The sequence below is a fragment of the Physeter macrocephalus genome, chromosome 13 (assembly GCF_002837175.3).
Source record: "Physeter macrocephalus isolate SW-GA chromosome 13, ASM283717v5, whole genome shotgun sequence".
NCBI classification, from domain to species: domain Eukaryota; kingdom Metazoa; phylum Chordata; class Mammalia; order Artiodactyla; family Physeteridae; genus Physeter; species Physeter macrocephalus.
Window position 1 is genome coordinate 708,681 of NC_041226.1, and position 26,866 is coordinate 735,546.

General features: G+C 41.3%; 1 protein-coding gene across 3 annotated transcripts in view; it reads left to right on the top strand.

The window, feature by feature from the left end:
- Positions 1–24,845, top strand: part of ZMYM2 (zinc finger MYM-type containing 2) — a 95,400-nt gene extending 70,555 nt beyond the window's left edge. For all 3 annotated transcript variants that reach the window (XM_055089582.1, XM_028497818.2, XM_028497819.2), the window contains 13 exons: positions 3,570–3,735; positions 4,359–4,393; positions 9,741–9,870; positions 10,811–10,926; positions 11,497–11,665; positions 12,866–12,991; positions 13,799–13,893; positions 15,146–15,314; positions 16,148–16,299; positions 21,275–21,389; positions 22,018–22,269; positions 22,565–22,685; positions 23,968–24,845. In XM_055089582.1, coding sequence (XP_054945557.1) covers positions 3,570–3,735; positions 4,359–4,393; positions 9,741–9,870; positions 10,811–10,926; positions 11,497–11,665; positions 12,866–12,991; positions 13,799–13,893; positions 15,146–15,314; positions 16,148–16,299; positions 21,275–21,389; positions 22,018–22,269; positions 22,565–22,685; positions 23,968–24,160 — 1,839 coding nt within the window. In that variant the 3' untranslated portion in view covers positions 24,161–24,845. The remainder of the gene's footprint in view (positions 1–3,569; positions 3,736–4,358; positions 4,394–9,740; positions 9,871–10,810; positions 10,927–11,496; positions 11,666–12,865; positions 12,992–13,798; positions 13,894–15,145; positions 15,315–16,147; positions 16,300–21,274; positions 21,390–22,017; positions 22,270–22,564; positions 22,686–23,967) is intronic.
- Positions 24,846–26,866: the final 2,021 nt, after the last annotated feature.

Consider the following 26,866-nt stretch of genomic DNA (forward strand, 5'->3'; position numbering starts at 1 on the left):
GGCTCGAACCCGCGTCCCCTGCATCGGCAGGCGGACTCTCGACCACTGCGCCACCAGGGAAGCCCTGGATTAAGGATTTTGAATTGAGTTTCGTTAGTACCTGCCTATTATTTAGATTGTTTGAATCAGTAACTTTTTTTTTTTCTCCTCAAAATAATACACAACCCTTGATTTTTCACAGTGACAGGGAAACCACGAAGTGTTTGTTAAACCAGAAACAGGTGTTCTTAACGCTGTAGGAATGTTAAGCTTTCCTAAGAGTCCTGTCTCGCGAGTAGGAGGTTAGTGGTGTCGGTGTCAGTAACGAATGATGGGCATTAATGAGATTTTCCATTTAGCGTGGTTCCAGACGCTTTACCAGGAGTTTGTATGAGTGGCTGCAAAAGGAAAAAACAAGCCAAAAAACAAGAGGTTCACAACCTCTAAAATTTTGATTATGGTATTAAGCTTGCATTAGTATTGAGTTGTTATTGTCCACTTTTTCCTGAAAAAATACATACATATTTTGTTGCCATTTGCAAATTAGCACTAATCTTGCTCCTTCTTTTTTTTTTTAAATTGAAATCATCTAAATTTGTTTTGAACTTCCTGGAAGAAAGGAGCTTAAAGTGTTGTTAGGACAGAATTACAAATGTCTATAATTATAAAATAATGAAGCAATTTCATTGTTCAGATTCTTTGGGTGGAATGTGCTTGGTTGTAGGCTCTAGGCCTATTAAATTATTGTGTAAGTGGAAATATTACCGTATACAAAGAGTCAGCACAGTACTTTGTATACAAATATAAATTGTATACAAATTGATTTGGGTTTTAGATGTTACACTGAGAACCTTCTTGCAGCATTTTACATCTGTTAGGATTTTTATTTCTAGTTATTCACAAACTCATTTGTTTTTCCATTGTCTTTGTAACTTGGTGCACTAAATAAAGCCTTGGTTTTGACTTGGACTGTCTGCTTTGAATCCTGCCTGGGCGCTTTGGCATTTGGCCCTAAGAAGTCACTTACTGTATTGGGACTTTAGTTTCCCGCCCTGTTGTGAGGCTTGTGGAATGGAGAGGGCAGCCTGGCCTTTTTTTCAGGTTCTCATCTTCACTTTTGCTGTGTTCTTGACTGTTTAGACTCAGTTCCTCCAGTGGTGCTTTGGCTCTTCTTTGAGTATAAAGTATAAAAAGGAAAAAATCCCGGAAACCTGGAGCACTTCACTGATTATTTTAAAGAACAGTCTTTGCTGGTGAGAGTTTTATGTAGGGACTTTTTTTTATTATTGAGTAAACTAGGACCTGGTTGATAGTGAGTGCTAATGTTATTGAGATTACCATGTTATATTACCAGCAGTATAACATTTAAGCTCACAAGTTTTTGGACAAGAGATGCGATATTGGCATCACTTAATAATCATAATTTATACTGCAGATCTTCATTGGTTTAACATTTATTCGGCAGGAGAAATCCCTGACCTGGAGAAATAAAGAGCCTGTGTTCTAACCCTGGTGGGGTATGTCTGTTACATAAGGCCTGTTTACCCACACAGCCTTTTGTTCATGTGCCAGCCAGGAATTTATTGTAGTGCTGCTTCATGGGACTCCTGTGGAGACATAAAGTGAGTGGTTTCCAAACCCACAGTATAAAAGTCTAGGTGATTAGAGCAGTGAGGGAAAGCTACCGCTGAGACTGTTACCAGCTACCAAGTACTTAATATTTATTGCTTTGTCAAAACTTCTAAGTTGGTGGCTAAACTAAAGGGCAATTTTTACAATTGCAGTAATTTATTTCTACTCTAAGTAGATAAAAAACTTAATTATGAAAGGTACTATATTTGAAATTGATTGTTATACCTTTTGACCCACTCATTGATCAAGATGTTAAGAAATAGTGAAAATGGGCAAAATCTAGGTAAAATGGAATCTCTCAAAAATCTGTCCCTAGATTAATTGATTCACCATCATAAAGTATAACTTTTTATGTATGAATTTTAGTTGGTTTTATTTTGCATATTAAGGTGTAGACTAGTTAGGGCTGATTGTTTTCCTAGATGTAGTTCACATTGGTGATCTTAAAATTATAACTTTTTTTTTTTTTTTTTTTTTTTTTTTTTGCGGTACGAACCCGCGTCCCCTGCATTGGCAGGCGGACTCTCAACCACTGCGCCACCAGGGAAGCCCTATAATTGTTTTTTAATTAATTAAATACCGAGTGTTTTAAGACATGAACTTGAAGTTCTTGTTATGAAAACAGTATTGGGGCTTCCCTGGTGGCGCAGTGGTTAAGAATCCGCCTGCCAAGGCAGGGGACATGGGTTCGAGCCCTGGTCCGGGAAGATCCCACATGCCATGGAGCAGCTAAGCCCATGTGTTGCAACTGCTGGAGCCTACGCTCTAGAGCCCGTGAGCCACAACTACTGAAGCCCACGCACCTAGAGCCCGTGCTCCGCAGCAAGAGAAGCCACCGCAACTAGAGAAAGCCCCTGTGCAACAACAAAGACCCAATGCAGCCAAAAATAAATTAAAAAAAAAAAAAACAGTATTAAAGCCCTTCAAATTTATTATATTAAACTATTGAAACAAAACGTTTCAAATTAACATCCATGATTTTCTCAGCATAAGAGCTGGTTTCAAAATTATTCTGGTCTGTACAGTTGTATAAATGGGTCCATTATGAGCTCAGTTGAACCTGGGAAATCTGTTCATTAATCAGAGATTTTCAGTGTAGTATGATTGTGGGAGACTTCGACCAGTATATCATTATGGCTCTCAAAATTATTTTGTAATATTAAAATGCATTCTACTGGGACCTCCCTGGTGGTCCAGTGGTTAAGACTTTGCCTTCCAATCCAGGGGGTGTGGGTTCAATCCCTGGTCAGGGAGCTGAGATCCCACATACCTCGGGCCAAAAAACTAAAACATAAAACAGAAGGAGTATTGTAACAAATTCAATAAAGACTTTAAAAATGGTCCATATCCAAAAAAAAATTCTTAAAAAAAACACATCATGCCAATTTGGTCTACCACTGTTCAGTTTTTTTGGTTAGCCTATCTTTGTAATGCTGGTCTTTGACTTCTGGTAAGTATAGAAAGGGATTTTGACAGGTAAATTGCTACTTTTAAAACTTTTGTGGGGCTTCCCTGGTGGCGCAGTGGTTGAGAGTCCGCCTGCCGATGCAGGGGACGCGGGTTCGTGCCCCGGTCCGGGAAGATCCCACGTGCCGCGGAGCGGCTGGGCCCGTGAGCCATGGCCGCTGAGGAAGACACATTAAAACTACAGAACAATACAGAGACTGTTACATTCATAACATTGTAATGGAAGAAGGTCTTTCAAATAATCAAAGGAATCCCACAAGCTATCAATGGAAAGGCTAATGAAATTGGACACACACAATAAAAAAAAAAAAAAAAAAACTTTTGTGGATTTTACTGTATGTTTATATTACAATTTTATTTTTTCTTTATCAGACATTGTTTTATCACATTTGACAACAGTCACTGAAACGTCTAGAAATCTTGTAAAATACATGTCTGACTTTTTAAACCTTGTCGTGGGAGACGTCTGACACCTTCCTTTTGTCGTCCAGGCGGCAAGGTGTGACTGCTGTAAATCTCAGGGCACCCTGAGGGAGAGGGTGCAGTGGCGAGGGGAGATGAAGCATTTCTGCGACCAGCACTGCTTGTTGCGCTTCTACTGTCAGCAGAACGAGCCCAACATGACAACCCAGAAAGGACCTGAAAACTTACATTATGGTATGTGACCGTTTAGGTAGTAACTTGAAAAACCTGTGAAGCAGTTTTCAGTTTCAGATCTGGATTCAAGGTAATGATAATAAGCAGTTGATTTCAGAGATAGTTTAATAGCAACTTCCGTAGTTTCCCTGGGTGGAAGTGCCTTCAGTGATGTTTCTGTAGATGTACTGCTTTTTGTTTTATTCTCTTAAAAATTTAATGCTAGTTGAAAAAACAGAGTCTACTTGGGGGTAGAGAGAAGCTAAACAGAATTATAACAAAAATTGTAAAAAAGTTGATCTGCCTATCATGTGTCACTTTCAATTTTAAATGAAAACTATTTTTAGCAAATTGTATGTGCTGGGGGTAGGGAGGAGAAACAATGAAAACCCTTTAGACTTATTTAATAAATGAGTTAAATCTAAGAACATAGTATTGCTCCCAAGGCAGTGTATACTTTCTGAGGGGACAAAATGGGGAAAGAGTTATTAATTCCACTACTTAGGTCTGTATTTCAGCTCTCAAATCTCATATTCTTTACTTGAAAGAACTTCAAATATATTTTCTTCAGTAACTATTTTAAAAATCAGTAAAAATTAATGAGAAATATGGATTTGTCTTATTTTAAATTTGTTTGTTTTTAGATCAGGGTTGTCAGACGTCCCGAACCAAAATGACAGTAAGTATTGCTTAAGTAAAGTGCTAAATACTGACTTTCATCATGTGGGGAGAAAAAGTAATTAGTCCATTTTAATCTGATTGTAATAATAAAAGATTTTTTTACTTTCCTCTGTTGAGACAGTTGAAGCGTTCATATTCTGCTAAATTACCCGATATAAAAACAGGTCCTTTTCTACCTGCTAAGGAATATAAAGGTGAATTAATTGTGGCCTTTACCCACATTGGGCGGGAGAGACATAAATATTTGCGTTGAGCGCTCATCCCAGCTGCATCTTTAGGGCAGTAGCAGTGGTGCATTTGAAATGGTTGAGTGTGTGCGGTCCTGGCAGCTGTGACAAAACTTCTGAACAGCTGAGTAGAAGGTTGCCAGTAGACGATGACAAGTCGGAGGAATAATAATGTCCAGAGGCGTGCGTGTTTGGCCAGACTGTTCATTGGGGCCGAGCTTGGAGGGAACCTGAAGGGGATCCTGGGAAGCGGGAGGCAGGCCGGGCTAGGCGGATGCCCCTCAGACACGTCTGGAGATCTGTCCTGGGGGCCGGGCCCTGGGAGTTTGTAAGCTTGAGGAGTTCTTCCATGATGCTTTGTCCTGGGGTTTTTTCTGTTTTCTTTTTTTTTCTGTAGTGTTTTTCTTTCTCTTGATGTAATACATCAGATTCTGCTTTTACATTAGCATTTCAAGGCTCTTGTGGGCTGAAAGTGGCCATTTCTGTATAAAAGGAGCCTTGCACTGAACAGTGGGCCGGCCCTCTTGTGCCCGCCTGCAGGAGCCACCCTGATCCAGGGGCCTCTTTGGGAGCCATTTACCAGCATCATGGTGAGCCTCTGCTCGTGTGGTCCTGGGCAGAGGAGTTAACCAGCTCTGGCTACAGATTGGAATTACCTGGGGAGTTTTCAAAACCTTTCGAATACCTGGGCTCCAACTCAGAACTTCTGTAGTTTTGAAAAGTTCTTGAGGTGATTTTAACATGGAACCACAGTTTAGGATCTCTGATGTAGATGAAAGATGGGTGTTTTTGTATTATTCCATTCAGTGTATGTTTGTTTTTGGCGGCATCTTAGGTCCCCCGCGCAGGGATCAAACGGAATGGAAGTGCAGAGTCCTAACCACTGCACTACCAGGGAATTCCCAGTTTTTGGTTTTGATGTTAATAGTTAGAATCCTAGACAAGTGAGAGTGCTTTTTTCTTTGCTTTCCTCCCCTACCTGTTCTGCCCTTGTGGTAATATATTTTTAAGTCAGATAATTCAGGAGTATTCAGCTGAATTGTCAGATTCTAACCAGGCACTTGATCCATGCTGAGGAGTGTAAAGATGATCACTCCCTGTTTGGCATCTGCATGCAGCCGTAAGGCAACTCCCAACATTGTTTCAAAGCTTTGACCAAGGATTCAAGACACCCTTCTGCCCGCACAGAAGCAGGTACTCTTCTCCTGCTGCAGCACTGAGGCCGCCTCATGGGACGGATGGAAGGATGGCCCTTTGCAGCCATCACCTCCTGTCACGTAGAGCCCCTCCCACCTTGTCCTTGGATGAGAGCTCAGCTGTAGAGTTTGGGGCAAGTCACTTTATGGTCCTTTGTGTGACTTTCCCCTTATTTGTAATGTGGGCATGAAGACGGAACCTCGTCAGGGTCGTCACCAAGAGCGCTAACCCACGGGGGCAGGGCGTGTGGTGTTGGAGACATAGGGCCTGCATCAGGGAAGCCACTTGAACCCTGACTTCAGAACTGTTCACTCTGTCACCTCCACTGGGCTGTACAGCTTCTGAGCCTCAGTTTCCTCATCTGTAAAATGGGAGTGAGAAAACACCTACTACCCCTTGTGGTACTGAGGGTTAAAGAATTCATTTCATGAGGTGTGTGACTTTGGTGCTCTGCATAGTGTCCTAGTCCGTTTGAGCTACTATATATTATATACCAGGATGCCATAAGTGAGGCAGCTTACAAACAACAGAAGGTATTTCTCGGAGTTCTGGAGGCTGGAAGTCTGAGATCATGGCTCCAGCAGACCTGGTGTCTATTGAGGGCCTGCTTCCTGGTTCCCAGATGGCCGTCTTGTCACGTGTCCTCACGTGGGGGAGGGGTTTTTTTGGGTCTCTTCTGTGAGGGGCACTGATCCCATTCACAAGGGCTCTGCTCTCATGACTGAATCACCACCTAAAGGCCACACCTTCACATGACATCCCCTTGGGGATTAGATCTGAGTGTGAATTTTAGGGGGACATAGACATTGTCTGTAGCTTAAAGTCCCTGGCCATATAGCAAATACTCAAGAGGTGTGGTGGCTTTCGTCATTATAATTTTCATTATTTGGGGTCCTTCTTCAGAATTCATTATCAGTAGGTATAGATCCTGCCTGTTGACCAACAGAAAAGTAAGAAGCATTATCAGGTGTCGGTTTTTACCAGGTGGCATAGTTTAGTCGACATAGTGCCCTGTCAGCAGAATGACGAGTAACCTAGGATGTCTGTGACTTTGACCCCGGTTCATAAGGGGGTTCTAGAGTATTTCCCGGTTCAGACACAACTTACCCAGGTTTGGTACGTAGTAGATACTCAATAGCTGTTTGTTAACTGTTCCTCCCGCTTTACAGTTGAGGAAATTGAGGCTCAGGAGACCGGGTGACTTGCCTGATGTTGCACGGCGGTGATGTTAGACCAGCTCCGTGGCACGGGGTTGGGAATCCTGGTGAGCGCTGAATGAGCTCACACGGGACCAGCCCCCTTGGCCATGAGCGTGACTTGAAACTTATGAGAGACCCACCGTACACCGTTTTTTACTAGGACCCTTTCATCTTTGTGAACTGGCCTGCTCTCTGAGATGTCTGTCACCCCTGAATCAGTGCCCACTAGCTGTCGAGGTCACGTGCAGACCGTGAGTTTCCAGGGGTGTGGGCCCCTGGGGCTGCTTGATCATCTCCTCTCAGCTTATACTTCAAGCAAGCGTCCTCTTCACAGTCTGACGGGTGCCAGTTTTTCCTATTTCTGTGCTTTGTGTTGGTGATTTTGCTGCTGGGTTAAGCACCAGAAGGTGCTGTGTGTCTGACTGGGGGACCCGTGTGAGTTCAGTTTCGTGGATGAACGATATGGTTCATCTATAAAGAGGGATAAGAAATCCAGCATCTGTAGGGCTAAGGTAAACTCTGGTGCGTGGGGAAGCTGTGGGAAAGATGGTATGGTGACTAAATTTGTGGATTCGCGAGCTTATGACTGGTTGCAACATAGCACAGTGACCAGCAGTGTGGTGAGACTGTCAGCTCACAGGCTGTCACCAGGATCAGGGAAAGGGTAGCCTCTTTGTGCTGATGCTGGCCCACTCACATGTGAAAAATGTGGGCCTTGCAGACCCCGGTGGGTTCTGCAGGTCTGGGCTCTGCAGAGAGGGGGCTGCTGGGGGTTAACGCAGGAAGATGCAGGTTGGCTCGTTTTTGCAAGGTCATTGGTAAAACGAACCTACCGAATGCAAGTGGTGTCTCAAAGCCCTGACTTGAATCCTTCTGAGACTGTGTGACCTTGCTCTTGGGCCAAGGCCAAGGGTGACCAAGTGCAACCCTCTGGTGCGTAGAGCCCCAGACCACGAGCACTTAGAGGGGAACGTGGCCCATGTGCCCGTCCGTGGGGTGGGACAGAAAAAGCAGGGGTGGTGTCCGAAATATTCTGGGGTTGGTTTCGCAGCTGCATCATCCTAGAAGTTGAACTCGGCCTCCAGAATGAAAACCTTGAGCCTTCGGGTTTTGATTATCGGATGTTATCCATTATGGTGGAGGACTCAGAAACTACCCCCAGACGCTGAGTACCCCTCCCCCTCCCCCACCCCCAGCAGGGCGCACTGGGCTTTCAGGGCCCAGTTGCAGCGAGGACGCCGGGGACGGGCCCCGCCCGGCGCAGCATCAGGAGGCCGCTTGGGAAATGAGTGGCGTTGGAAGATGTTTGACGAGACTGCGTGGAAAATGTCCGTCTTTGAAGGTGTTACAGAAAATAAAAAGAGCGTTGAAAACATGGTGCGCATCGCACACAGATGAGTGCAGGTGGTTGTGGCAGAAAAGGTGGCCGAGCCCAGCGGGGAGACCGGACAAGGTGGCAGAGCAAAGCCGCAGAATGGCTGCTGGAAGACGGCCCGAGACCCCCGGAGTTGTGCCCTGACCGCGGCTGAGATACTGCCCTGGGGTCCTGCCGCAGGGCCGGGACGGGCCCGGGCGAAGCGCCGGGAGACCATGCGGTCTTCATTTCTGACGCGAGTCCCCCCGGGACGCCCGGGTTCCCCAGCGCAGCGCAGCCCCGGGGCGGTGGCGAGGCGCCCTTGCTTTTCCGGACTCAGGCTCCGCCTGCTGCGCATGCGTGCGCGGGGGTGGGGGGGCGGGGCGCCGTACGCCGCGTGCGGAGTGAGGTCCCTTTCGGAGCGAGGGTTCCATTTCCGCAGGGGCTGTGTGCGCTTGGCACCCGAAGACTCGGAGCTTTGAGTCGTGTCCCTTTCCCCGTAGCGGTAGGTGGTGTGCACAGCACCTTCGTGTCGTCTCTTAGGCACGGAGCTGCAGCTTGCTTTACAGCGTGTGTGTGTGTTTACGCGGTGTAAACGGTACTGTGGTGAACAGGCTGAAACATCTGACCGTATCGAGAGGAGACGTTTCTAAAATTGCCGTGGTTGGGACAGAGGAAACAACTTAAAGTTTGATAACATTTTTGGTAATAATTTTCATCCTTTTTCTTTTCAAATTTAGCACCATGTATAAGCAGTTTATACAGTAGAGGGAGCTGGAGTATCAGGAAGCCATAATAAGAGTAATTATTTTCAAAATTCAGGTTAACAACCTTGCTTTTTTTTTTTTTTTTTTTTTTTTTTGCGGTACGCGGGCCTCTCACTGCCACGGCCTCTCCCGTTGCGGAGCACAGGCTCCGGACGCGCAGGCTCAGCGGCCATGGCTCACGGGCCCAGCCGCTCCGCGGCACGTGGGATCTTCCCGGACCGGGGCACGAACCCGCGTCCCCTGCATCGGCAGGCGGACCCCCAACCACTGCGCCACCAGGGAAGCCCAACAACCTTGCTTTTTTACTTAGGAGTGAGACTTGTCTTTTATTTTATTTTAAAAAGTACACTGTGGTATCCTTCGAAAAAGACAAATCTGTAGAATGAACGATTACTACTGCTTTGCCAATAGTTGGGATAGATTCATGTTGATCCTTCCAGATTAAGAGTTTGGTAAACATAGTAGAAACAGCATAAATTGATTATATTCTTCCACTTTTGTGTGTTCTCCCCGCTGGACCTAGAAACCAGATATTATTAACAGCATGAAGTAATAAAAATTAGAGGCAGAAATAAAAATGTTTCTCTTTGCTTTTCTGTAGGGCTCAGCACCACCCCCTTCTCCAACCCCCAACAAGGAGATGAAGAACAAGGCAGTTCTGTGCAAACCTTTGACCATGACGAAGGCAACTTACTGCAAACCTCACATGCAGAGCAAGTCGTGTCAGACAGGTGACTCGCATCCTGACCCTCGCTGAGTGAAGTCCATGCTTTTCTCAAATAATGCGGCTACAGAATAGATTTGTTGGGTCACTTTGTCACTTTCTGTTGATTTTGCGTATCTGGTTTTAGACATGCCTTCAGAACATAGCATGTCATTTAAAATCATTAATAAAGATCGCTCTCTAACAAAGGCCTGCAAGTTATGTCACCAGTGATAAAACACTGTATCAAAAATTTCCTTGGGGGCCAAGACCCACTAAAGTGACAGTGCTCTTCTGAGAAAGCCATGTCTTTGAGTGTGGTCTATAACCGTAACTATTCTGTTCCCTTGTCAGAATGAGTTGAAATCATTCAGATATGTATTTTCATCACATTTAAATGTTAGCTGTATTCTGATTGTTTGATTAAGTAAACTTTTTTGTGGGGGTGTGAGAGTGTCTGGGACCATATAATACTTGAAAAGATGTTTTCTTTGTATTTTAAAAAAGTCTAGGGACTTCCCTGGCAGTCCAGTGGTTAAGACTCCGCTCTTCCAGTGCAGGGGGCTCAGGTTCCATCCCTGGTCGGATCCCCACGTGCCACGTGGCCAAAAAAAAAGGTCTAAATTCTGCTCCCTATAACTTAGGACAGCTACTGCATTCAGTTTTGTTGTTTTTGGTTTTTTTGTTTGTTTTTGGCCACGCTGCGCGGCATGTGGGATCTTAGTTCCCTGTCCAGGGATGGAACCTGTGCCCCCTGCACTGGAAGCGTGGAGTCTTAACCATCGGACTGCCAGGGAAGTGCCGGTTGTTTTTAACTTAACCTAGTTTTATGAAAACTGGGAACTTCTTTTAAATGGGTACTGAGGCACTTAAATTTTTCTTTTGTTGCCACATTACTTTGACTGAGCAGCAGTGTGTTAAGTGGTGGTCACGGTTGACGTTGTCCTTGAACACGTTCTTTGCCCCAGACGGTGAGTGGAGGACGGAGTACGTCCCGGTGCCCGTCCCGGTGCCCGTGTACGTGCCGGTGCCCATGCACATGTACAGCCAGAGTGTGCCCGTGCCCACGGCCATTCCCGTGCCTGTAAGTCGGGGTGGGGGGGGGTGGCAGTGGGGTGGCGGTGACTGCTTCAGTGACGCTGGTGGGACAGAGGGTGGAGGCTTGGCTTTTCTTGGGCAGTTCACTTGGGTCTAGTGGAGGCTTTGCCAGGGGTTGCTCTGTGCGTAATCAGCTAAGTGCTCATCCTTGAGAGTGAAGTTCAGCCGATGTCTGCACCTGCTTTACACATACTGTGTAAACATATTTGTGTTCATTTTAGAAAGACAGGTTTCTGAACCATAAGGTTTACAACTGATACATGGAATGGAGGCTCATATAAATGTCATCCCCTGCAGTGCTGGGGACACTGTGTCAGGGCTTGGCTACTGTACTGTAGTCCCCTGGTGACAGAAATGCCTCAAAAATTACTTGTTACTTCAAAAAGTAGCTGCTTGTATTCGGGGCTTTCTTTGTGATACTTAACATACGTGTTCTTTGCAGAACTTCTAACCAGTGCAGCATTGTGAAGTAGATCATGTGTCGGAGTGATGTTTAATTTGGAAAAATACTTTGTAACGTTGAGTGAGCCCGAGAGTAAGTCCTTTGTTTACTTAGGTGCCAGTCCCCGTGTTTCTGCCCGTCCCCTCGGACAGCAGTGAGAAGATCCCTGCAGCAGCCGAGGAGCTCAAAAGCACAGTTTCTTCAGATCCCCTGGGCACAGACCTGCTGCCAGTGACCGACACGGCTGAGGCCGAGGGGAAGGCAGAGGGCGCCGACATCCACAGTGAGTCCCCCGCTGCTGGGGGGTGGTGGGGGCCGCTGGTAGAGCGAGGCCGGGCTGTCGCTGTGCTGCAGCCCGAGCGGGTGTGTGCACGCTGCAGCAAAAGTGGATTTCGGGTTACGAGGCCCGCACTGTATCTAGCAGGTGCTCTCTGATGTCGAGCCCAGGAACTTGTACGGTCCCTGTTTTAATTGCTAACAGGATTTAACTTGTAAAATTGACTCTTAAGTTATTCTTGTTTCAGTGGACGAGCTCAGACACAAAAAACTAAGTTGTAGTAGGCTTTTATAATTCAAACTCTTATTTTATGATGGTTATCCCCAACTTTGATTGATACTAAGAAAGTAAGTTGCATTATCTAAGCCAGCGTTTGTCCTAACTTCTGCTAGGGCAGTGCTTGCCAAACGGTGTAGCAGGACGTGTGTCTCTGGGCACGCTTCTGCCTCAGCCCTCCAGAGCCACCCTGAGCTTCCTGCTCCCCTCGCCCAGAGCACAGTGCGTCTCGTGGGTGACGTGTTTGGGAAGCACTCTGTTAGGGAGTGGGAAATGAATTTAGTGGTTGCAACCAGTGTTCTCTGTGTTTTGTTTTTGTTTTTGTTTTTTAAAAAAAGAAAGAAAGAAATGGAAAAAATATGTCAGCATGAATCCTTCCTAGAAAGGGTATTGTTTTTGTGAAACTTTTGTTTCCAGTGTGTATGCATGTGTCTCTGTTTCCCACCACTACCCTGAACTCAATAAAATGCCTTTCTCACTGGGTTGCAGTACAAATGTGTTTCAGGCAACCGATCAAAACGTTAGAAGCCAGTTGTGAATAAGCATATATTGAATGATGTGAAAACCTAGGTCACAAGTCAGAAAGAATGTTGAAAATTACAGTTATCCATGCTCGTAAGTTTATTTTTGACAAGAGATTGCTCTTAGAGACACTCTACAGAGTTGTTTTAGTACTAAAGCATGCTTTTTAACTTTGTAGAGGGGCAGTCAGAACTTACAAGATTGAAAGTTTTTGTGTATTCACGATTATCTAATACAAAGTTTATAGTAGCTTACCTTTCAAGGTAGCTGCATGCTTTTTTGTTTTGTACGTATTAATGTAAGTATTCCTATTTTGCATTTACAATTAAATGGCTTTTGCCAGATTATATGTAGGTATTGTTGCAGTTTTCTATTTTGATTTCTGATGATATTATGGCTTGATTACAGGTGTAATTATTGAAACGGACATAATTGGTTCAGATCTCTTGAAGAACTCTGACCCAGAGACACAGTCCAGCATGCCTGATGTACCATATGAACCAGATTTGGACATTGAAATAGATTTCCCCAGAGGTAGTAAAAATGCTGTTTTATTCTTTCAGTGCGAAGTGTGGTTCTGCACTTTAGTTATGGTGTCATAATCGTGGTTATGATCATTAACAATCTAATGTTCCTGTCATTGCCTGTACTGTTATTATTGGTCTTTTCTTTTTTACCCAGATAAAACCCAGCAGTTAACTTCCGAAATGAAGCATATGTTGAATTGTAGGAACTTAAAAGGAATTTCCCAGAGCCTTAAAAAGAAACTTTCTTAAAACTAATTCATTATAGAAACTTTTACAGATATAGAAGTGTTGGTGTGTCTTTTTAAAAATTTTAATAAAATATTGATAGTATTTTTCTTAAAATGGTTTTGAAAATTAAGTTAACCTTCAAAGGGAAACATATTTTCAGGTGTTTTGTAAAAGAAATGTGTTCTGTGTTTCATTGTTTATTTTCTTTATTGATGGGCAATAAGCATATTGAATGAATGTAAAGCCTTTTACATTGGAAAAGATTTAATAGATTGAAACAGATTTGTACTGAGACCATTTAGATCTTATAATTAAATTTCAGGTTTTAGTAATTTTTCTGTCACACGCTTCCACAAAATTCCGTGTTGATATGCATTGTACATGTGTTTTAAGAGTACGAACAGGCGTTATCAGAACTTACAGACCAGGTTAGGTACAGAAAATGGTTTGTTCTCCACCCAGCACGGGCTGCCCTGTGCATGGTGCTTGTGCGCATTCAGCAGGTGGTCCTTCATTGGCTGAGTTTATATAGCGTAAGTCTGTGCTATTACGTTTGAAATGAAAGTTCTTCTGATTCAATTGTCAGCTGCTGAGGAGCTTGATATGGAAAGTGAGTTTTTATTACCACCTGTTTTTGGAGAAGAATATGAGGAACAGCCTAGACCTCGATCTAAAAAAAAGGTATGAAATGTAACAGTATTCTTGCATTCACGTTCTGTCTTTGTGTAATAGAGGGCAAGGGTACTTGAGCTTCAGTTGTGCCTGAGAATGTGGGAAGGTACTTTGTTTTCTGGAATTAAAAAGACTTAAGAGGTAAAGCTTTTATTACTTCATTTCTAGGTAATAAAAATATATCCTATTTAGGGGTAGTTTCATAGAAGAAGAGTGAATATTATTGCAACTTTTTAATTTTTAATCTTGATAAAAGGTTGTCATTGATAACAGGTTTACATATTTGCTAAAAAAGTAAATTCAATTATTAGACAACAACTGAGACTGTTTTCTAGGAAGCTGTTTTTTCCATTGTTATTTTTGATGAGGTTGAGGTACACAGTTGTTACATCTGGTCTCGCTGAAGCATCCCAGCACATAGGAAGACGTGCTGGACAATTCAGTCATTCAGGGATCCCAAGTCTAAATGTACAAATGGATATCATTGTTCTGAACATTTTATTAACAACTTTCTGTATTTCTGATTTCCAACATAAAGCAAGGTTTTTTTAAAAAAAAAAGATGACTTTCACAAATTTCTCCAAAAAAGAAAGAAAGGAAAACTTGAAAAAAGGAGTGAGTACCTGCAGTAGAATGAAATTGGACTCTTAACTTCACACCACACACAAAAAATGAACTCAAAATGAGTCAAAAACCTAAGTGTAAGAACTGAAATTATAAAACTCTTAGAAGAAAGCATAGGCCTGAATCTTCATTAACTTGGGCTAGACACTGTTTCTTAGATGGGACACCAAAAGCACAGGAACAAAAGGAGAAAACAGATGAATTGGGTTATATCCAAATTTAAAATTTTTGTACAGCAGACAGTACCATCAAGAAAGTGGGAAGGAGTTGAGTCATCTCCTATGAGGTGGAGTCTTCGAGAAGTTCTTCAGTTTCTCTCTTACATTAATATTTGGAATCCTTCTATTTCAGATTTTAATTATTATATATGTATTTTCTCATCAGTGACTCTCAACTCACAGCAGTAGTTACTATGATTTTGTTGTACAAAGTAGTTTATGCAGAAATACGGCATTCATGGAGAGAGATTTCAAGTAATGTCATAGGTAACTGTTCTCAGATCAGAAATTCCAGTCAGTTCTGATCATGTAAATATATTTCTTTGTAATGTGCATTTGCTGAGAGATGGCTTACATAAAGTCATGAAATAATATAGGCTTAAGAAAAAGAAGATTTGACAGTGGTGTTTTACTACCAGGGAGCCAAGAGGAAGGCAGTGTCAGGGTACCAGTGTCATGATGACAGTTCTGACAACTCGGAATGCAGCTTCCCTTTCAAGTACACGTACGGGGTAAACGCCTGGAAACACTGGGTCAGAACGAGGCAGCTTGATGAAGATCTTCTGGTGTTAGATGAGCTAAAATCTCGTAAGTGTTCTGATTTTGTTTCCCCTATGTCCTATTTAAAATCAAGGTTTTTATTCGTATTTTGGTAACTGTTCTCCCGTGTATCCGTTATGTGCTTGAGAGAGCTTGCGCGCACACGCGCACCGTGTTGCACAGATGAAGTCCTTGTGGTGATGTCGGTTCATGGGGCTCTTGTTGCTTGCTGGTCAGCACAACTCAAACAGACCTGCTGTTTCCTTATTGAAGTTGATGATGATGATGATGGTGGGTAAAGAAGAAAGTTTGCTCTAAGCAGATAGAGCCCTTTGCAGCAGGCCAGATTCTTTACTGTGGATGGACCCGTCCATGGCACCACAAAGAGGGTAGGAAGTATGGCCTTATTAAGGTGCTAGAGTCAGACTGCCAGGGCTCCCTCACGTACGAGCGTCTCAGTTCCCCAGCTCTGAAGGGGGGTAATAGTACCCACCCTGTAGGGTTGTCTTGAGAATTACATTATAAAATACACGTAAACTTAGAACATTCCTTCATCCACAGTGAAGGCTTAATGTTGACTGATAGTAGAATACCCATAGTATGTGAAAATCCAGAAGGTACTCAAGTGAATCATTAATTACCATGAAGCTACATGTACTGTACATTAAAAAAAAATGTTTTTCCTTGAAAAAAAAATCAAGGTTTTTGTTGTTAACTGCCTTTGATTTTAAAAAGCATGAATGTAGCTTAAAATATTTTACATTTAAATGTAGCTGTTATTTTATCTTTAAATTCTTACACAGAATAAAGTGATTTCAGAAAGTTTCTTAATCTTAAGACAGTAAGTAATAATTATTATTTTAAATTTTATTTCTTTTTAGCTAAGTCAGTAAAGTTAAAAGAGGATCTACTCTGTCACACCACAGCTGAGCTTGACTACGGCTTGGCCCATTTTGTCAATGAGATCCGAAGGCCAAATGGGGAGAATTATGCACCTGACAGCATCTATTATCTTTGCCTCGGGATTCAAGAGGTGAGTGATTTCATGGTTACTTTTGAATATAACTTTGTTAAGAAAGGTTGTTGTGGTAGGTTCTTGGAGAAAAAAATGTTTTGCTTCAAGAATATTACGGAACATCAGGGTTTATTGGCTTACCAAGAAAGGCAAAAGTAATTTATTCGAAAATACTGGGTTATTATAAAGGGTTTTCTTAGCTACTTTGTATACAGGTGTTTCTGCTATAATGTGCTATGTCCCTAAAAGTGAACTTCAGGTTCTCCAAAACTGTGTCCCAAAACCAAAAAGAACTTAGGTGAAAAACAGAGTTAGTAATGGATCACTCAAAGCTCATGCATCTTTTGTAACAGGACTAATGATGTGTCTGTTTGTTACCATGTATATATATGATAATCAGGTTGATTTCATCCCCAGCTTACAATTGCAAATAAATGAATTAACATTCTGAGGCGTGGTGTATATATGTATATATAGATCTGTGCCGATACACATGTAAACAGATAAATGACTTCCCTCTGCAAATAGGTCTGTTTCATCTCTGATGTGTTTCTAACTTGTTAAATAGTATAAGTACTCATTAGTTGTTTGGAATCATCTTATAAAAGATTTCATTCTTTAGAGGTTTTAGGTAAACTTCAACCACATGTCTGTGAATCTTGAATGAGTACATTTCCCATGATAAACATGAAGATCCACTTTAGATAATGACTTTTAGTGTTGAACAGATTGTACAGGTTTGAGCCCAGAGGTCAGGAAAGGTCCTAGCTTTACATTCTATGTATTTGTAAATATGGTAAATGATAGGAGGAAATATTCTTATGTAGAGTTTTGTTTATAGGCCTAAAATTAAATATTATGCTGCTAACAGGTAGTAGGTGCTGAAATAAATTACTGGAGAAAACTAGAACTGTCTTAATTTGTATTTCACTTTCCCTCTTCAGGATAGAAATTTGCCTAAGATTATCTAAGCAGTGGTGGAGAATAACACATAGCTCAAAATTACTGTGTATTCAACGACCATCACATATTTTGCAGTAGCAAAATATTTATATATTAGAACTTCAAATACCATTAGAGGTTTGAAAGCTAAATGGATTGTAATATTAATGATTATAAATTATGTCTTCAAGTAGGTTCATTTTTTTCCAGTTTTTAAATTGTGGTAAAATACATATAACACAAAATTTGCCATCTTAACTATTTTTAAGTGTACAGTTCTGTGGTATAAAGTACATTGATAATCTTATGGAAACATCACCACCATCCATCTTCATAACCCTCTTCATCTTGCAAAACTGAGACTTTGTCCCCATTAAATACTAACTCCTCATCCCCCACTGCCCCGCTGCCCTGGCACCCACCCTTCTTCTTTCTGTTTCTGTGAGTTTGACTCTCCCAGGTACCTCATGTAAGTGAAATCAGCATAATGTCCTGAAGTTCATCCATGTTGTAGCACACATCAGAATTTCCTTTCTTTTTAAAATAGGTTCTTTATATACTGAAAAATGTTTCCTCAAAATAAATTTTTACTACCGGAACAGTACTCTCAAAGATAGTCAAGATGGGGACTTCCCTGGGGTTCCAGTGGTTGGGACTCCGTGCTTCCAACGCAGGGGGCTCGGGTTCCATCCCTGGTTGGGGAACTAGGATCCCGCATGCCGTGCGGCGCAGCCAAAAAATTTATAAAAAAGAAAAAAAAAAAAAGGTCAAAATGGTAAATTTTATGTTCTGTGTATTTTTACCACAATTGGAAAACCAGTTGTTTTACTCTTCTCATCACTGGACAGATTTTCACAGGCTTGATTTAATTTTTTGTAAAAGACTGTATGGTATTTATAACCAGCTTTAAAAATAATCTTCAGACTCACTGTGGTGATACGATGTCTAAAAGATAGTTTCCAGAAATCATTGCTGTTTGTTGGTACTTCGAGGATGCGTACAGAGGTGGAAGTTATTTTGGAAGAATGTGCGTCTTTTTCTGTGTGATGCATTTTCTGATTCCATCCCAGGCTGACAACAAAAGCAGCACGGCTTCCTCTCCAAGCCCTGTGGACGTGTGGGGCAGGTGGTGTGTTGAGAAGTGAGGGTGGGCCAGCCTCTTTCCTCCCTCATAGATGCGGTAGCTAATCCTGTCCTTCTGATGGCATAAGGGGTGGTGGCTGTCGCCAGAAGTTCACATAATATGGAAGTGTCTGAGGAAGAAAGAAGGGGCTGCGTGAGCCCCACAGTCCCGGTCAGTCTTTTACACACTGTTTTACATCCGTGTGCGCGTCCTTCACACCACTTTTACCCAGAGTGGGTGGTGGGCGCCTGTTCCCCTGGGTCCTCCCACCCCATCGCGCTTGGCTAGATGTGAGTGCATCTCTGTTTTTTTATGAACGTGGCAAAAGACACGGAAGCTTTGTCCCCGAGGACAGGGAACCGTGTTACACACCTCAGTGTCTTTCCTTCCCTCTGCTTCCCAGTCGTTGTGTCAGCCCCTGAAGACGTCTGGGTCAGAGCTCAGTGAATTCAGTCAGTGCCGAGCATTCCCTTTGTTTTTTAAACAGTGTGCACCCCCCTCTTCCCCCGCCCGCCAGGTCTTACGTAATTGTCCTGAAGAGCTGGTGCTTTTATTTCTAATCTTCCTTCTGACTAGCAGGAGTAACGTTAGGTCAACGCAGCTGATGGTGCTCTGGCCTAGTTGCTGGTGAGCGTACACATGGTTTATATCCTTCATCCTTTTACTTTCCACTTGCTGTGTCTCCAGGTATAAAGCAGGCGCTTTTTAGGCAGCATATTGTTGGGCCTTGTTTTTTATTTTTTATTTATCTTTTATTTATTTTTTGGCTGCATGGGGTCTTCGTTGTGGTGCACGGGCTTCTCATTGCGGTGGCTTCTCTTGCTACGGAGCACGGCACGTGGGCTCAGTAGTTGTGTCTTGTGGGCTGTAGAGCGCAGGCTCAGTAGTTGTGGCGCACGGGCTTAGTTTAGTTGCTCCGTGGCATGTGGGATCTTCCCGGACCAGGGCTCGAACCCGTGTTCCCTGCACTGGCAGGCGAATTCTTAACCACTGTGTCACCAGGGAAGTCCCGGCCTTGTTTTTCAAATTAAAAAAAATTTTAATCCAGTCTGATAATATTTGTCTTGGTGTGTTTAGACCAACAAAATTTTTTATTTAAAGAACCGGCTGGTAAACATTCTAGGCTCTGTAGGCCAATTCTTGATCTGTGGAAAGCAGCCTGGGCGCATGCACTCTGTTTTAAGAAAACTTGGTTGTATTTGTAGATAGGCAGTGGGCCAGCCTTCAGGACTGTAGTGCAGACCCCGGTTTAGACTTTTTACATTTAATGTAATTAATCACTGGATTGAAAATCCTGCTTGTTTGTGCCTGTTATACAGTTGACCCCCCTTATCTACAGGGGATACTTCAGGATCCCCACTGGAGGGCTGAAGCCTGTGTATACTACACTGGCCTCTACACACCTACCTGTGATACAGTTTGGATTTGTAAATTAGGCACAGTAAGAGATTAACAATAATTAATAACAGAACAGAATAATTATCATAATATGCTGTGATAAAAATTATGTGAATGTGGTGTCTCTCTCTCTCTCAAAAATCTTATTGTACAAATTTAACACCTTTTCCATCTTAACTAAGCACCGACCACCCTCTGTGGCTGTAGCTTTTATAGTTTGAGGTGTGACAGCAAAACTAGCCTGAATTTTTTTCCTGCTTTACGACATCGCAGATAAAAGATTCGTTCTTACCGTGGATCGCAGCAACCTCAGCACCCGATTTTTTTCTTTCCTGATTAAGTCCAGAACCGTCACCTTTTCACTCAAAGGAAGCACTGTGCGTCCTCTCTCTGGCGTGTCCGAATTGCCAGCTTCACTCCTCTTGCTTTGGGGCCATAATTATGTAAAGTTAGGGTCACTTGAGCACAAGCCCTGCGACCCTGCAGTGGATCTGACAACCCAGATGGCCACCAGGTGGCTGATGGTGTGGGACGCACCGGACCAAGGGTGATTCACGTCCTTCCGGGCGGGACAACATGACATCGCGAGATTTCATCATGGCTTCTCAGAATGGCCTGCAGTTAAAATTTATGAATTGTTTACTTCTGTCATCTTTCATTTAATAGTTTTGGACCTCGGTTGACTGTGGGTAACTGAAACCACAGAAAGTGAAACTGTGGATGAGGCGTCACTGTATCTATTCTTTGTGGGGTTTTTTTGTTTCTTTCTGCTTTCCTTTGAATTATTTTTCTGTGATTACATTTATCTCCGTCATTGGTTTATTGTTTATGCCTGTTAGATTATTTTTAGTGGGTTTGCAGTGTGCATCTTCAGTTAATCATTATATACCTTCAGATCTTCTTGCCCTGTCTCACACGCGGTAACCTCAAGCCCTGTGATCCCAGCTGCCGCCTCCCGTTCTTTGTGCTGTGGTCACATATTTTACTTGTACATTCTTTTTACCCACTGGAGATGGACTTTGCAAACTTTGGTGTTTAAGTCATTCTTTAGCAACCCTCACTGTTAAGGTTGGTCGTAGTAAGTTGTAAGATTCATAAATTTGCACTAACTCGAGGAGAGTGGGGCATAGAGAGGAAACAAGGGGAAAAGCATGAAGCTCACAGGCTGCTCGGAGAGGCTTCACACGCAGAAACCCTTCCGCCCTGCCCTCACCCTTCGTGTCCGTGGAGTGTGTGCTGAGCATGGGAGCCACATGCTCTTCTCATCCAGTTCTTAGGTTCTGAGTTCTTGCCTTTGTATTTCAGCTTTGAGTTTTCTAAGCAACAGATTAATTGGTAACTTACGTTTATTTGATTTCCAGATATATAGATAAAGGCAGTCATCTCTTATTAGTATGCTAATAAAGACAAAAGACGTAAGACGTTTATTTTTTCCTTAGGAAGTAGTGTAAGTGGTCTGTAATTAGTTCGTATAAATCTTATATAAATGTTAAATCCTTCAAGTTTTTTTGTTTGTTTGTTTTTTTGTAGTACTTGTATGGTAGTAATCGAAAAGACAACATATTTATTGATCCAGGATTCCAGACATTTGAGCAAGAATTGAATAAAATACTCCGAAGTTGGCAACCAAGCATACTTCCAGACGGTAATGCTCCTTTAAATAAAATGTCACCGACTTGCTGCTGGGATTTTCTGTGTGTATAGAAAGTGTACTAAAGATAATTAGGAAATAATTTAAATGAGAGAGTACTTATTCATGGAGGCATCGGCTCATCTTTTGTTGAATTAGAAATGAATGTGGTTGATAGCTAGTGTTTATGAAGTACTTTGTAATAAACATGACCCAGTTCCTCTGGAGTAAGAAACTGGATGTTCATTTCTTAAGCCCTCCAGTTGAGATTTTGATGTAAATTTCTCTAAGAAACCTCTGTTTTAGATGTATAAAGAAAACTTGTTTGAATGGAAATCACCTATTTTTTTTCAGGATTTCTACAGATTTAAAATTCCCTTCTGACCATGGTCTGCTTGTCCTCTGGAAGACCAGGAGCAGACTCCAGGCCTGACCCCGGGGGTGCTAGTTGTGTAGTCTGTTGTGTTTCCCGGCTCTGTGTTGTTTCAGAGCCACATAGGTGATTCTGAAATTAATTCCAGTTGATCTGGAGTGAATGGAGGATTGGAATAGGTTTGTTCTCGAATTAACTTTTATCTGTTTCTAGCTGGTTACGTGAAAACTGTTTATTGTAATTCTTTAAAAACCTTTCTCTCTATTTAAGGGTCAATATTTTCTCGAGTTGAAGAAGATTATCTCTGGAGGATAAAACAGCTAGGATCACACTCTCCAGTAGCTCTTCTGAATACCCTGTTCTACTTTAACACTAAGTATTTTGGCCTGAAAACAGTGGAACAGCACTTAAGGCTTTCCTTTGGCACTGTGTTTAGGCATTGGAAAAAAAACCCTTTAACAATGGAAAATAAAGCATGTCTTCGATACCAAGTGTCTTCCTTATGTGGAACAGATAATGAAGGTAGTGTAACAGGTTTTCATTTTGGGATTGTCTGTGGCAGGGACTGCCACTCCTTGCCTTACTAAAGACCACCTGGGTCACTTGTTAAGAATCTAAGGACTGTCATTTTCATAAGATAAGACAACCTATGTTGTCTTAAAATTAGGAATTACCAGCTCTAAATTACAGTTTAGAGCTCTGAAGCACACCTGGTCCCATTCTTTGGTGTAAGAGATACTGGGAATGATCAGAGTGAATAGCGTCACCTTTCTTCAAGGTTGGTCTTAGAAAGTTTATGTAATTTTTATTTCTTAAGATAAAATTACTACTGGAAAAAGAAAACATGAAGATGATGAGCCAGTATTTGAACAAATTGAAAATACAGCCAATCCTTCTAGATGTCCTGTGAAAATGTTTGAATGCTACTTGTCTAAAAGGTAAGTGTTAATGACATTTGATTTTTTTAAATGGTAGTAACAGTTAGTTGCTGTGAATTTATCACTACCAAGAGGTGACATTTTTTTTCCTTGGTCCTTTTTTTTAGATTTCTCTCTTTTCTCACTTATGAAGTCCTTTCAGTTATAACGTTTTTAGTCCTGTTATTATAAAATACCCAGCTTATACTTAATGTTTTAAGCACATGTTAAGAAATCGCTCTCTACTAACGAAACGACTGCTGTTGTAGAGGGTCAGACAGTACATGTCTTAGGCTTTTGGGGCTGTGGTGTCTCTGTTGCAGCCAGCTCTGCTGTGGCAAGCAGAGAGCAGTCCTGCCTGGGCCTCGGTCCCAGTGACGCCCTGGTGAGAAGGTGGAGAGAGGCGAGTCCTTGGTTCTGGAGGGAGATCCCTGAGGTGTCTGCAGGGCGCGGCGTCTTCTCAGGGCCCTGTGCGTTCCAACTGCACCACTGCTTTCCCCCACGGGTACCAACAGGCGTTTAAAATATTTTAAACCAGTGGAATTTTTGGAGACCACAAATTATTTTATGCTTGTTCATTATTTTAAGTATGCACTCTGTAATTTTTAAAAGGCAAGCATGAACTCAGAATGTATTTTCTTATGTAAACAGTTTTGTAAATTGTTTTTATAAATTTTCTCCAGGTTAACTCTCAAGAACCATAAAAGCAATAATGTCACCTATAGGATGATTATTTTTAATAATTAATATTTCTGACGATAGCTTTGGGTGGCCCTGCACCAGTATCTGGATCTTCCAATGGTAGTAACTATTTATTAGTTGGAAATTCCTTTCTCAGTATTATCTTATTTTAAAAATTATTTCTTTTGTGTAACGCTGTTAAGTATTTTTATTTTATGTGCTATACCGTATTTCATCAATTCTAAGACACATTTCTCACATTTTATACTGTCTCTGCAACTGGGATGCATATTATAATCGATGCATCTTGCAATTATAATTGGTAGTGCTTTACTTGTTTAATGGCAATATTAAAATAATGATTAAAAATAATGTTTCTATCGATGGTGTCTTGGATTCAGTCAAATACAGAATTTAAATTATAGTGGAAAAATAATTTATTATTGTAGAAATTAACTTTCAGAATATCTCAGTGATAGAATATTTAATATAGGTAGTTATGCATGTGGTCTGCCCATGTAATGTGGTTAATGGTAGCAGAATTATTCTTGAAAGAAAAGAAGGAAGTTGTGAGGAATTTCGTGTACATACTGTGACATGGACTTTCTCCTTTCTCCTGAAGTCCACAGAATCTTAATCAGAGAATGGATGTTTTCTATTTGCAACCAGAACGCTCTAGCTCTGCAGACAGCCCTGTCTGGTACACGTCTGCTTCGCTGGACCGAAACACCTTGGAAAATATGCTCGTACGGGTTCTTTTAGTAAAAGATATTTATGATAAAGACAATTATGAACTGGACGAAGACACAGAGTAAAAAGGAACGTGTTAGAAGCAATCGGGAGAAAACAGCATTAGATAGTCATGCTGCTAGATCTTTACTATGGAAAACATTTCAAGTTTACTCCTTCTGTTTTGAGTTTTGTAGCAGTGTACCCACACTGGGTATTACCTTGTAAATAATCTGTGAGTGAAAGTTGCCATTATTCTATGTAGTGGTTTTAGGATACTTACAAATACATTCAAATTCTTTTTTTTATTATTATTTATTTGATTAGGTATGTTTGTAACTTTTTACATTACACGATATGAATGAGAATGTGCCATGTATAATTTTTTCTTGTAGTAAGAAACACCCATATTGCACAACTCTGCTGTTGCAAAGCTTCCTGGAAAGGGGGCTCTTCTGCTGGGTTCTTGACAAGATGGTTGTGTGTAGGGAGCACCTACTAAAAGTTTAGAACTTGCAGTGTCTTTCAGAATTTTTAAAATAAACTGTAAACTAATAGGCTGGGTTTTTTGTTTTGTTTTTTTTTTGCGGGGGTTTTGTTTGTTTGTTTTATGCTTTAGTTACTGAAGCCTTACCAGGTTATGTAGAGAGATACCATCTTCTGTACCAAAAATAGACAAGAATATGCTGTCAATACTGGTGTACTGTAATGTGAATCTATACTGGTGAACAGAACTTTTTGTTCCCCTTATTAAAACTGCAGTGTCCTTTTCTCATTTGTAGCTTCCTGTATCACCCCAATCATGATTATGTATATATATATGTATATGTACATATGTATATGTACACACACATATATATAAAGAATGATGTTGATAACAGGATCATGGAGACATTTTCTTCGCAAAAATGATGAAAATATAAAATTCTGTTTTCTTTTCTATGTCAACCCTAAGTATCCCAAATCCCCTTCATTTATAAGTGTTTGGTTTTTCTCTCTCCTTACTGGTGAACAGAACTTTTTGTTCCCCTTATTAAAACCTTAGTGTCCTTTTCTCATTTGTGGCTTTCTGCATCACCCCAAACAATAATAATTATGTATATATACTTATATATATGTGTGTGTATATATGTACATATGTGTATACACACACATATATAAAGAATGATGTTGATAACATGATCATGGAGACATTTTCTTTGCAAAAATGATGAAAATATAAAATTCTGTTTTCTATGTCAACCCTAAGTATCCCAAATCCCCTTCATTTACAAGCGTTTGGTTTTTCTCTCCCCTCGAAGATACAGGTCATGTTTCCATCCCCGGGTGGTACTCCACAGCTCCACCAACTTTATGAGAATTCTTGTGCCTGCCCTCAAATATGACTGATGCACACGCTGGGTATTTGAAAATGCCACTCCTGAGACTGTTGTTCCGGAAAGTTGAGCTAGTTTAAGTAAGATAGCACCCGTTTCACTATGAGGGTTAGCAGGGCAGTGACTGACGGTTCAGACTGATGAATAAAGTGTATCCCCAAGGGAATTATGTTCGATGTTAGATTGTTTGGCTTTTACATTTTAATTACTTCTTACAGAAGGTTGCATTAAAAAACTTTGTACTTCTGCATAGCGATTTATCCATTCAGACCTTTTCTTTTAGAACGAGAAGTTTACATAAAATCCTACCTTCTAAAGACCGAGAAAGTGCCAGCTGCAGCTATCATGAAGAAACCCTTTGGCTGACTTCATAGAGCTTGAGTGTGATCATGTAGTCGTGTTTCCAGTCCCTCAGTCACCACAGTGATGTTCGTTATTACAACTGTTTGGGGGAAATTGGGCTATTTTCCACAGTGGTTAAGCAATGTCTACACATCCCTTAAATATTTCTCTCTTCCTTGGGATAAATGTTAGCATTCAGAAGAAATCTTCTCATTTATGATTTGGAAAATTTCACGAGTGTAATCAGCTGTATATTTAAGCAATAATTAACAAATATTTTTGGCATAAAAATTACTTTATAATGTTCTAATTTGTTTTATAAGTTTGAATAACGTTTCTGTCCCTTGATTGATTTTGTATTTCTGGATTTGATAATCAGACTGACAGTAGCAAATCTCATACACGTAAATAGGTATAGGTTGCTTGTTGTCTGTTTAATGAAGTAGTTAGCATATTTAAAATATATAATACAAAAAATTTCTCATCCTCACCTTTTTCCAGAACTACTGCTTTAAGCACTTTTCATATAAACGCATATTGTTGATTAAAGGTGATTAATCCTAACTATCTTTTTATTCTTTGAACTGGTGCTATATTCCATCAAGAGCAATAAAGTTTTCCCCAAATGTCACTTAATGTATATTTTACCAAATATCCTACATTTCTGCTATGATCCCACTATTAAGAGCACCTTGTCTTGCTATTTTCATTTCCTTTATTGTACATTTTGGCTTTTCTAAACAGTGTCTACATAGTTTTGATATTGATATGATTAAGGATTTAGAGCTCTTGTCTTTGTCTTGATTGCAGTCCAAGGATTGGTTAACTTGACTCTCGGGGGCGGGGGGGAGAAAAAAACAATACTATTTTATGAGAATTGTTGGTTCTGTGAAACTTGCTTCATCTAGAATATGTTTCGTTAGTTCCTGGATCTCCTTAGTTTGTGTGGTCCTAGATGACTGCTGAGAAAAGGATAGTGAAATGATAGTTTCTTTCTGCTTCTGAGTGATTTCTGATGATGGATGGCATCCTGTAAATATAATATTGTTGCCTTTAGATGTCTGTTGGAGATGC